At 30.2% G+C, this 12,673-nt stretch overlaps 2 protein-coding genes across 3 annotated transcripts; both read right to left on the bottom strand.

Annotated features, from left to right (window-relative positions):
* On the bottom strand, nt 104–4,413 carry LOC109351547 (cyanogenic beta-glucosidase-like). 2 transcript variants are annotated; one of them, XM_019593023.1, is made up of 13 exons: nt 4,186–4,413; nt 4,040–4,109; nt 3,031–3,089; nt 2,857–2,932; nt 2,679–2,756; nt 2,508–2,595; nt 2,158–2,413; nt 1,806–1,921; nt 1,387–1,604; nt 1,234–1,265; nt 1,034–1,136; nt 669–777; nt 104–565 (listed from the first exon to the last, which is right to left on the bottom strand). In XM_019593023.1, the coding sequence occupies exons 1-13, from the start codon at nt 4,354–4,356 to the stop codon at nt 394–396; spliced, it is 1,548 nt and encodes a 515-aa protein (XP_019448568.1). In that variant the 5' UTR covers nt 4,357–4,413; the 3' UTR covers nt 104–393. The 2 variants fall into 2 exon arrangements, with proteins under 2 accessions (XP_019448568.1, XP_019448570.1); XM_019593025.1 differs by having other exon boundaries at nt 4,088–4,109.
* LOC109351546 (cyanogenic beta-glucosidase-like) lies at nt 6,884–10,347 on the bottom strand. The gene is made up of 13 exons (XM_019593022.1): nt 10,145–10,347; nt 9,972–10,041; nt 9,819–9,877; nt 9,349–9,424; nt 9,163–9,240; nt 8,983–9,070; nt 8,633–8,888; nt 8,215–8,330; nt 7,920–8,137; nt 7,777–7,808; nt 7,577–7,679; nt 7,385–7,493; nt 6,884–7,287 (listed from the first exon to the last, which is right to left on the bottom strand). The coding sequence occupies exons 1-13, from the start codon at nt 10,334–10,336 to the stop codon at nt 7,089–7,091; spliced, it is 1,596 nt and encodes a 531-aa protein (XP_019448567.1). The 5' UTR covers nt 10,337–10,347; the 3' UTR covers nt 6,884–7,088.

Genomic DNA, 12,673 nt, shown 5'->3' with positions numbered 1-12,673 from the left:
AAATATGAATAAAAACATTTGCACTTTCTACATAGAAATGCCATTTTTTGCTTCAACCTTCATGAGTGACATGCACCTATCGCAATTATTTTTTCAATAATAAATAATAAAAAAGTCTATTTTCTTTAGTTGGCTCATCTAAAGTTGGTTAAAGAAAGTAGATGTACAAATAATATGTTTGAAGAGACAAAATGTATGGACCAAAATAAGTAAACAGAGAAAGAGACATTGTAGATAGTAGTTGATTGAACTGATATAATTGATTAGTTGATTTCAAGGGGAAAGAAGCGCACACTAAAAGTTCCTTATTGAATTCAAAACAAGGGATCTAATATAATCTTCTGTTACTTAGAGATATGAATCAATAAATTTCATATCAGAATTTTTCTCTAACTAAGACTTGTTGAGAAAATTCTTGAACCAATGAGCCGATAGTTTCAGGTATCTCTTCAACCCATCTTTAAAGTCCACAAAGATGAGTCCAAATCGCACAGTATACCCAGAATCCCATTCCATGTTATCCAACAATGACCATGCAAAATATCCCTTTACATTCACACCATACCTTATATAGAAAGAAAATGGGACAACATGCAAATTAAACTGTGTAGGATATATAATATGAAATGAATAAATTGAGATAGGTTCTTTGGTAATGCATTACTAACCTGATCGCAATTTGAAGATAATAAAGATGACGATAAAAGTAATCAACTCTATAAGTATCTATAAGGGCTTCTTCAAGTGATAGTGTTGGATCATTGTACTCATCATAACCTATTAATTATTTTTGCAAGATTTTCATTAGTTTGGCTAACATTTAAATTAACTAAAAAGTATGCTCATAATATTTAAGAAAAGGGCGGCATAAGGCTCTCATCTAGCGGAGTCTAAGGAATGTAGATATATGTGTAGACTGTTTCTAAGATTTGAACCTATGACATCTAGTTCGCAAGGAAAACAAAACCTTATCATTACACCGTGACTCATATAATTATTATCAGAGGAAAAAGAAATATAATTGATGTATTACCATTTTCAGTAATATAAATTACAGGGTTGTTGTACTCCTTCTTGATGAAGAGCAATAGCTCCAGAAATCCTTTTGGATAAATACATAACCAGGTTGAAGCAGCCTGCGTCAAATCCAGTAATATAAAAAAGAACTTTGTTATAAATGGAAAGTATTTATTAAACATAACATAGCTGCAAAAGAAATGGTGCAACACATACCATTGGACCAAGGGGCTTGCCGTCATGCTGATCTATCGTTGAAAAAAATTGAAAAATAATCATGTATGTACATAAGAACTGAAACAACTAGTGCGCAAGCATATAAATAACTGATAATTAAGATGTCATAATATGCTATAAGGCTTTGTTTACTTGTAACATTAACAAGAGCATCAGTTTGTAAGGTTGGTCTGGCACCACGTAGATGAGGTGCATAGGCAGCATAAAACGATGAGTAGTAGTTTAGACCCAGAAAATCAAACGACCCCTTAAGTTGCTTGACTTCTTTTCTAGAGAACTTCGGTAGCCGGTTTCCCACCATGGATCGCATACTTTTTGGATACTTACCTTTCGTGAGTGGCTTCATATACCTAAACCAAAATGCAAAATATGAATGTGATTAACAAGAAATACTCTTTTATGAATTCTAATATTTGGCACAACTCATCACTCATTTGAACTCAGAAGGTTATACTTAAGTTAAGTGTCTCTTTTAAAGTTATGTGGAGTCAATTAAATTCATATTATGGCTTACCTTTGAGCTTTGAATTGTTAAGTACATCTAAACTTACCATCCAAACATGAAGTCAACGGCGCGCCGTGCAGCATCATGATCTGCTTTCTCTTCAGAAACGGGTATGTACCAGTCAGAATTTAAGGTAATGCCTATTAAACCCTTTTGAGATGCCTGCATGTACATTTTCGAGCATTTTGGTTATTTAATTAATAACAGAGTTCAATGTCCACAAACAAATAATAGAGCATGTCGTTCCACCAAAAAGAAATTAAGCATGACCTTTGTACTCTTTGGAACTTCTATCAGTAATGTTCAAGTATTAAATCAATTGGACTTCAGGATATAAAGATTCACTGCTGAGATTTAAAAGTATTTGAAGATATAAAAAGTTCAAGAATGAAGAGGACCTGATACTTGGTCTTATACAAATTGGCAGCAGCAGCATGAGCCAGAAGTTGGTAGTGTGAAGTCAAATATGGCTCCGTCCCTGAATCACCGCTTGTGCAATTCAGTTTCAGCCATTCAGAACACCGACCGGGTGCAAACCTGCCAGTTGCATAGCCATTCTTGCTCACACTTCTTGGTTCATTCAAAGTAATCCAATGTCTCACCCTATCACCAAATTCCTTGAAGCAAAGTTCAGCGTAGTCCTTAAAATCATCTCTGCACGCTCATATGAAATATGCAGGTTTATCAGTTAATTACATTAATTGACTTACTCAACATACATAGTTAGGTTGAAATTTGTGTCACTCACACTATACGAAGGCTGAAAAAACCACCATACTCGTCCTCCAAGGCTTGGGGAACGTCCCAATGAAAAATAGTCACATATGGTTGCAGACCTGCAGTATATGCTTATTTATAATTAACAATAGCATGAATATGATGTGGTAGCAGGTTAAGTGAGTAAACAATGAATTATGACCATTAGCCATTAGCTCGTCAATAAGGTTGTTATAATAGTTTATTCCTTCTTTGTTTACACCTCCACTAAGCTTTCCTTCTGCAAATAGTTTATAAGAAATTGAAAATGGTTACTGTGAAACACCAAAGAAAGAGAAGAAAAAATATAATAGGTGTAATATCAACATAGTTTGACTTACCTGGTAGGACTCTGGACCAAGAAATGGAAAACCTATAAGCATCAAAATTCATATCCTTCATGATTCCAATATCTTCCTAAAATATGCAGACTAATCCATCATAACTTTACACATTTCTTATATAAGTGTATATATATATATATTACCAATGTAGTACTACAATTTGGACCTTACCTTATACCTATGATATGAGTCATCAGCTACATCTCCATTGCTTCTATCTTTTATTTTTTCTGCATGTCATTTCATTGATATATAAGTAGAAATACACAAGTATCTGGCTTAGTGCAACAGGGGTAATTCAAAATTCTAAAAGGCTGGAGCAATTCAAAAGTAACAGGCTTGTTATTGAACACTGAGGAGTGAGGTGTGACCAATTAATATGTTTAGGAAATCAATGTTGGATTGTGGACTTGTTGTTGAACATTATTTTGGATTTTGGGTTATTTTGCATTAAAACAAACTATGGTTTGCAAATTATGTATGCTTTAATTTTCTGCTGAACTCAAAGTGACCCTTGAACATGATTCCACCACTACATTAACCAGAAAAAAAGTCATCAAAAGTAAATTTTTCTCTGAAGTAAGCAAATATCGTCAGATTATCTAATAAATTTAAATCACAATGCACTTTATCAAATTAAAAATGAATATTCCCTTAGAAAAGCTCAGTCTAAAAGAGTCTTTTCCAATTATATCACTAAATAAAAGTAGCAAGTTGCAAAAAAACAGAATGGAAATTATAGGACTATATTTTCGGGCCAATATATTCTAGGCCAAGCAGACTATATAACATTTACAGGATACCGTGGTTTTTAACTTAGCACCCTGTAACCACAATTATGACACTAGTATATGCAGTTTTTATATCCCAAATGTTATTCTAGTAGCATTCTCACACAATCGTGTAAAAAATTGTAGTTTTATACAGATATATCATTCATTTGTATTACTTTTTTTTGTTGCAAAGTTAATGATGATAAAACATGAATGGTTGATAGATGATATAGTTACAACAGTTTATTGTTAGGAATCACACATTTAGTAGAATAACAAACTCAATGTATTACTTCTCTCATCTAATACACTAGTCTTTTAGGTTTGACTATTAAGTCCTGTTATCTATGATTTAATAAATTTGAAAAAAGAAAAAGAAGTAGTGGCAGAGAAGAAGATAGATATACGTGGATATTTATGAGTGAAAGTATCCCATATACTTGGTCCTCTGCCACCTTCTCTTGCTGCACCTTCATACTACAAATTAAACAAAAAATACATAAATTCCTAGAATAGATTAAAGCAATGATGATTGATTGAAAAAGAATAATACCTGATATGCTGATGAAGCTGCACCAAAAATGAAGCCAGGAGGGAAACTGGTCCGATTCAAGTACGAAACATCAAGAATTGGTGAAACAGACTCAATGCTAATTGGCGAAGAAATAAGAATTAGAACCAAAGTTGCAAGCACCATAAGCACGTTCAAATCATGTAACGCCATTACCTTATCAGTTATCACTTTATCGTTTTCATTTGCAAGAACAAGAACAGTGTCTGTATATAAATGATGAGAAATAGTAAAGTGATATAAATGGAGAATAAAAAGTATGGCCCCACAAAATCACAAATTGTGCATAAATTGGTTCTAACAATTACCTAATTAGGATCATAATTCAGGAAGAATGTATCTCTATCAGTAATCATCATTCTATATTTCTATTATTCTCTCACTACAAGTAACGACATCACAAACACGAGTATTTATAGAATTCTAATATATTTTTATTTATTTTGTGAGAATAAAGTATTATGAGGTATGATATATGTATTGTTTTTATTTAAATTTAAAAATATTTTACAAAAAACAATTAAATATAACATATTTTATAATTTTAGTAGTTGTAAAAGATAATTTATCTTCTCATATATATTTTATTCTCTTTTCTTATTCAACGTTATAATTAATGTCTAACCATTTTAGTGTGATTGGTATATTGTATTTACTATTCACCAACCAAAATAAAAACTATTTTGATAAATTATTTTATGATTTAATTTTAATAGTGATAATTTATCTTTATTATTGATTAGATTAAACTCATTTTATTTTAAAGTATTAATCGTTTAAATTTAAAATATTAATAAATTAATCGTTTAATTTGAAAGTATTAGTAAATTATTAATGATGAGTATGTAATAAAATAGAGAGAGAAAAAGGCCACTATATATTGAGTACGGTTCAATATATAGCACATCATATCATTTGTTTGTCCTTCAAACTATAAAATAACGTGACAATAACTTAACCTTACAAAATAATAGTGTAACTCACAATTATAAGCATTGAATCAACTCTCTAATGATCAATAAGTGTTGGTTTAAGTAGTACATATTTGATTTTTTTTAAGCAAGATTTCAGGTTGGAGTGGAAAGCTAAAAAAAACTCTCCTATGTAAAATTAGAGGTTAGAATGGCTTATATTATGATAGGCTTAATAAGTTTTGTATTTTATCGGGGACTCAAGTGTTTCTTGAGTTACTTTTGAAATTTGATATTTGAAGTCTAATTTGATCCTACATGTTTATTGAATTAGTTTTTGAGTTACATATTATTATGAAATTTTACAAATGAAATAATATTATGTTAACCATATATATGTATTTAGGAAAAGATTGAATAATGGATGAAATATACAATGATAATAAATCATTTGCACAATAATATCCTAAAGAATTAGCAAAAATAATTGATAAATACAAAATTATATTACTATATAATTGTTCAAACAATTTGTATTATCCACTTTGAGTATAAATGTATCATTATTATACACAATTTAAATGGATATGTACAAATAAAAGATAAGTAACCAAAAGACGAGTCATATCTGAAAATTGATCGAATGTAATTTTTTAACCTAAACTTAAACATGATTCAATCAATACATATGTGACTCAAATTATGAGCAGAATAACGAAGTAAATGGGTATGGTAGAAATATAGTTGATGCCAACTAACTTACACAGTTGTGAGACTCATGACCACAATTTATTCGTTAGTCATTAATAATTATTTGACATCATGTGATTACTTGTGAAAGATAAGATTAATGTTTTTTATGCACTTCCCAAAAATAATAATAATAATTAAAACCTTGGCACGTCAAGTAAAATTAAGTTATTCTTAATGCTCCTATTCTAATCCAATTCATACTCTTTGCCAAGCTATATTTAATTAAAAGGCTTATCAGATTCGACCCATTTTGATTGCCCAAACATTAAGGTGCGAATTTTTAAATCTATTCATATCACCAATTTCTTTGCAAACTTTTAAAGCAATCAGATGATAAGAAAATGACAACTTCATGCTTATCCCGTTAAGCAATTTTCAAATATTATTGGTGAAGTCAACTAAAAACGTTGAATAAGTTGAAAAAACTTCAATTTTGCTTTAGTTCTTAGTAATCCTTTTTTATCACTTTTGCCCTATTTGGTAATTTCAAAGCAGATATGACTATTGTGTAGTGCCCCGGCGATTATTAAAAGCCTTATTTTTTTAAAAGTATGTAAAATAGATTTTATACCATAAAAAATCATTGCTTAGACAGAATTCTATATAAAACTATTAATTGACATGATAAATTTACCACATTAATTCACAAATAGTATCTGAATAAGATATTGGTCTAGTGTATAAGGTATTACTGACTCCTTAAGGTTGAAGTTTCGATTTCTAGACAATCATAGATTTAAAAGGAATTAATTCCTTAACAAAAAATGTGAAAAAATACATTTGATAGTAAAAAAAAAAGAACTTCCACGTATAAGACAACATCACCTTTGGTTTTGAGTAATAATATTCTCAACTCTTGTAGGATTAAGATATCTTTAACAAAACCTTTATGTAAAAGTCCTTTTACATTAAAGATTGCTATATATTCTCCAAAAATGTGGTGAGAAACAAAATGAGATAGTAATTTTCATCCCCTTTCAGCAAGAAGTAAGAGAAAGTCACATGACACATTGAAATGAAACAAATATGAATATTCATAGGTCATATATTAAAAAATATTACTTCATCTTTCACTGTTGTTATTTATTCTAATAAATACAATAAATTAATCAAACAATATTAATACCCCCTTGGATTCCTTGAGAGCCACGCAATAGTTAGCACTCCCTATAAAAAATGAATTATATATTCACAAGTATAAATGTACAATAATTTGTTGCACTATTCAATGGCAACACCATAATCTCTAGCTTCTGGTGTGAGAAACTCCTTGAACCATAGTGCAGAGATCTTTGGATATCTTTTCAAACCATTTTTGTAATCTATGAAATTCATTCCAAATCTCACTGTATAGCCCGAATGCCATTCGAAATTGTCTAACAAAGACCATGCAAAATATGCTTTTACATTTACACCAGCCCTGCATGTTTTTACATTGGAAGAGAACAAATTAAGTGTTATCTTCTATGCAAAAATACAAGAAAATAAAGAGGGTCTTTATATAAAATGTTACTTACTCAATTGCAGATTTAAGATAATAAAGATGACGGTAATAGTAGTCAACTCTATAAATATCCATAAGAGATTCCTCCAATGATAGTTGTGGATCATCATATTCATTTATACCTATATATATATTGAGATATGAGAAAATTGAGCATTATCATATATATTTAAAGGAAAAAGTAATGATATGTAGGTATACTTACCATTTTCTGTAATATAAATTAAAGGATTATTATACTTTTCTTTGGTGTATAATAAAAGATCTCTGAGTCCTCTTGGATAAACATACAACCAGTTTGAAGCAACCTGCATAATTATAAAAGCAGGTTCAATTATTATAATAAAAAAAATGCTGAAATTGTGAAACAGTTATATATGCATGATTTCAGTGTGCTACACATACATTTACACCAATGGGTTTTCCATCACGCATGACTGCAACAAAATAATAAAAATTATGAGTCAAATATCAAACTCAAAATATATGAAATTTATATTATCATATAACAAAGTATTATTAGATAGTAAACTTAAAATATGCTTTACATGACATTTCAACGAGAGAATCAGTTTGGTAGGTGGGTCTTGCATTGCTTAATAGAGGGGCATCAGTGACATAACCAGCAGAGTAATAATTTAGGCCAATAAAATCATATGAACCAATGAGTTGCTTAGATTGTGCTTTAGTGAACTTTGGTAACCTTGATCTAACCAAGGATCGCATGCTTTGTGGATATTCTCCATTTGTTAGAGGATCCATAAACCTACATATATATTAAATGTTGTAAGATAAAAATGAAGACTTTTTAGCATGCATAATTATTTAGGATGAAGCACTTACCATCCATACATAAAGTCAATAGCTCGTTCAGCAGCTTTTTGATCGAATTTGTTATCTGAGGTTGGCACTGACCAAGTAACAATCAAGGTTATGCCTATTAAACCATTTTGAGATTCCTGCATTAAAATATTATTTAATAGTCAATCATTTTGTCATGTCTTAATCTTTGAGCCTCCATATATACCCTACCCAGATATTACCCAAAAAACAATCAATAACTTAATGTCCTACTAGTTTTTGAAACTTGGAAAACCTTGAAGACACACACAGAGATACTCATATTGTTCCTTAGCAATGAAAAATAATATAAATTTGATATATAAAATAGTCCACTTAGAGATAAATTTTAAGGTACTGTCAGAAAATAATTTGATCATTTTACAAGGATAAATAAATGTGTGCTTGTTGTATATTAAACCTGATATTTGGTCTTATAAACTTGAACTGCTGCTGCATGAGCTAGAAGTTGATGATGTGTAACCAAATATGGCTCTATTGCAGAATCACCACCAACACAAGTACGATTCAACCAAGCAGAACATCGACCTGGTGCCATATGCCCCTTTGCGTATCCATTTTCGCTAAAACTCCATGGTTCATTCAATGTTATCCAATGCTTTACCCTATCTCCAAATTCCTTGAAGCAAAGTTCTGCATAGTCCTGGAAATCTTTTCTGTAATAAAAAAAGCATCATGTTTTAGAAACTTTGGTATAAATATTTAGCAAAATTTTCAAGCAGAAACTTCATAATTTGTGTTATTACTTACACAATGAGTGGGCTTAAGAATCCACCGTATTCATCTTCTAAGGCTTGTGGAAGATCCCAATGGAAAATGGTCACAAGTGGTTGCAAACCTGCATATTTGTTTCAATATTATGATTAGTGGTTAATTAATTTTACTATCATTATGATCAATAAAATGAATAAATAAAATTTGTCTTCAAACCATTTGCAATTAGCTCATTGATGAGGTTGTTATAGTAGTCGATTCCTTCTTGATTTATACCTCCACTAAGTTTTCCTTCTGCAGATATATAATTTATACAAATTAACAGAAATGGGTAAACTTGAAATAATGAACCAAGTAAAATTTAGTAAGAAAAAAATGATAATTCTTCTATGTATGACGTACTTGGGAGTATTCTAGACCAAGAGATGGAGAACCTGTAAGCATCCAAATTCATATCCTTCACGATGGCAACATCTTCCTGTAATAATATACATAAAATCGGAGTCATAACGAGGTCTGATGATGAAGAAGGCGGTTGTAAGAAATGGGGTGCAGGAGTTGTGGTTTGATGGTAGGGTGTAGGAGGTTGAGGGTGGAGTCTCACCCACAACAAAATACTAACATATTAACAACTAACATACTAACAAATTGTCCGATAAAAAAAATTAATATACATAAAATCATGCGTCATTATCTTTAAGTACATAAAAACAAAATGAAATAAACTAATTAACTTTGAAGTAGTTGAAAATTTCCTTGTCAACACAATCATTAATATAAACAATCTCAGTCCAATTTTGAAGGGTGAAAGGAATACAAAAATTACATAGAGTTCACCAGTATTTGAATCAACCACATATATATGTATATACCTTGTAGCGGTGATATGAATCAACAGCTACATCTCCATTTTGTCCATCCTTCACCTTCTCTGCATGCCAATTCATGGTTCAACAAATCTATAAGCTAAGGTAAATATGCTTCATATATACCAATAATAGAGACATATAGTCATAGATATATACCTGGATATTTATGAGTGAAGGTATCCCATATACTTGGTCCTCTACCACCTTCACTTGCTGCACCTTCGTACTACAATATTCATAGAGAAGGTGTTATATATATATATATATATATATATATATCATATAGAGAAAGTGATTCTTATTTTGTAAGAGCTATATATATTATATACCTGATAGGCAGAGGATGCTGTACCAAAGATGAAGCCATTAGGGAAAGTGTTCCGATTGAGTAAAGGTACGTGTGGAGTAATTGCATTACCTTGTGTCAAAACAATGAATGATGAACTAAGTAGAGAAATGAGGCCAACAACAAAATAAACATTGAATGTCATGTTTTTTTTTTCTGGTTTATTGGTTTTCATGTTTCTCTACAATTGTGGTCCTTTTTATAGTACAAAACTTGGCACAAAAGACAAAACCAAAGGTAGGCTTGAATATTTTCTTCTTTAAATTGAAAAATCAAATAAGTCGGCGATTGCTATCTGCCTTGTGAAGTTAGAGGTGTACCCCTTATCCTTTAGGGATAACCCAATTTGTAAAGTTGTTATGAACCATTTATACTCTTAAAACCACCTTGCCATTAGTAATTTTTTATATAAGTGAATCAAAAGTCACCTTATTTATTTCATATTTTGAGAGCTTTGGTATCAAATATTTCAAGTTATTACTTTTACTCATATTTTTAATGACAAAATGTGATTTCATAATAAATAAAAGAATAAAAATATCATTATATGTTGTCTTTTATGTGTTATTTTGTGACACTTACCTCAACATTAATGGTTAACAAATGTCACATTGAATTGCACACTTTATAATGAACAAATATGGCAAAAGCATGTTTTTATACTTTATAGTGATATATATAATTTTATTATAATTAAAAGGGTAAATATGTCACTTGAAATTATATTTTTTTAATTACTTATCTCTTCATTGATTTTCATTGATGGAGAGAATACTATAAAACCAATATAAAGAATTTTAATAAGGATGGAATACAGGAAAATAAGGAAGTTTATTTTCAATCATTTGATTTGTTTAATATCCATTGTTTGGTGGGAAAGAGAGAGAAAACAAAGGAGGAATTTTAAGCGGATTATTTTATATTACTACTCCTTCCTCTAAGTTTCTGAACCAAATAATTTCAATTAGAATCTATCTAATCCTTCCTTCTTCATCCTATCCACTCAAACTATAGAGAACAAATCTAACTATTATGAACATGAAATTTTATATTTTATTCTTCTCCAGATCTATTTTTCCTATGTTGCAAGCTATCCATACAATCAAAGTCATGAAATGACGAACTCATAACTATCTCTTTAAAAAAGATTGAAATTTCAACAAAAAGGTTGAAATTAATGTAATCCATTATTATGCTAATACTTGCACCCACAAGAAAGCTTCCTCTCTGCCATAAACCTTGATATATGAACGATGGTGTATTGGTAGATATTTAGCGTGCACATAATCACTTTTATTCCCTATTCTATTTTTATTATAAAAATATAAACTACATAATCATACATGTTTACTAGCTAAGACACGCTTTCCATTTTTTACTTTTTTACATTATAAAAAGGAATACTTCGTTAACTAATTATTATTATATTTACTTCAATCATTTTTTATGTTTATATGTTACAGGAGACAGTCTCATACCAAAAAATATATTAATTCATTGTTCGTAGAGTGAGATAATATCTTATTAAACCCAAAAAGGGATATATTAGTTCTCCGCACGTAGTTTACTAGTCTAACATTTGAAGTGTACAAAAAGAAAAATCAAATGAATGTAGGATGAATCTGACTGATTACATAAAAATGGCACGTATGCATATATAAGAGAAAACAAGTTTTGACAAAACCCATTATTGAACTGGAGCATATTTAATGTCCCATATTTTGTGCCACTTCATGTGTCATGCGTTTGTGATTGTTCAAAACAATAATTAATAATTAAACTTTAACTTAAATATATGTTTTTGATCAATCACAAACACATGACACATAGAGTGACACAAAGTATGAGACAGCAGACGTGTCCTCTTATTCAACCCCTACCAAACACCATGACCATGATTTTGGATAATGGTTGTCTGGTTGCATTCTTCTTAACTTTTTGGTCCATGTATCCAAACATTCTGATTAAGAATTTGGTCCTACCTTTGACACAATCCCATGTATATGAATTCAATTTCGTAGCTACTATTTCCCCATGACAAATAGCATGATGTTTTTCTTATTGGGATTTTGGTCCAACCGTTATCTTTGATCGATATGTGTTAAGTGAAACCCTAAATTACTAGCTATGTCCTAACAACAAATATATTTAATAATCCTCTTAGAACTTGGTAAGATAAGTTTGAAAGGAAAAAAATAAATGTTCCACAATCTTCACAATGTAAAAAAAAAATTAAAACTACCCTCCTTAATGGTTAGGTTACCTTCATTCTAGGAAGATTATTTACTCGAGATTAAAAGAGAAGTCAAATGCAATGACTCAAATTTTTATCTATTACGGAAGAGGATAGTGAGGTGGAAATATATAGAAAAAAACCGAAAGATAATAATACTTTTATTTTTTTAACTTATACTGATATTATATTTTTACACTTAAAAATACATTAAAAACCTAATTGTTTTCTATGATGGAGAGGGGTACTCCAATGCACTACCAGTATCTAAAAAAGAAA

This window comes from Lupinus angustifolius, chromosome LG07 (assembly GCF_001865875.1).
Source record: "Lupinus angustifolius cultivar Tanjil chromosome LG07, LupAngTanjil_v1.0, whole genome shotgun sequence".
Lineage (NCBI taxonomy): Eukaryota > Viridiplantae > Streptophyta > Magnoliopsida > Fabales > Fabaceae > Lupinus > Lupinus angustifolius.
Note: the sequence above shows the minus strand (reverse complement) of the source record. Positions and strands in the feature narration are given on the sequence as shown.

Excerpts from the sequence above, each read along its gene's own strand:
- LOC109351547 (XM_019593023.1), bottom strand. The coding sequence starts at position 4,356 with ATGGCGTTACATGATTTGAACGTGCTTATGGTGCTTGCAACTTTGGTT. Across the intron at positions 2,757-2,856 it reads TTGGTCCAGAGTCCTACCAG|AAGGAAAGCTTAGTGGAGGT; the intron begins GTAAGTCAAACT and ends AACTATTTGCAG. Across the intron at positions 778-1,033 it reads AATTTATATTACTGAAAATG|GTTATGATGAGTACAATGAT; the intron begins GTAATACATCAA and ends AATAATTAATAG.
- LOC109351546 (XM_019593022.1), bottom strand. The coding sequence starts at position 10,336 with ATGAAAACCAATAAACCAGAAAAAAAAAACATGACATTCAATGTTTAT. Across the intron at positions 10,042-10,144 it reads CAGCATCCTCTGCCTATCAG|TACGAAGGTGCAGCAAGTGA; the intron begins GTATATAATATA and ends TGAATATTGTAG. Across the intron at positions 9,878-9,971 it reads CTTCACTCATAAATATCCAG|AGAAGGTGAAGGATGGACAA; the intron begins GTATATATCTAT and ends ATTGGCATGCAG.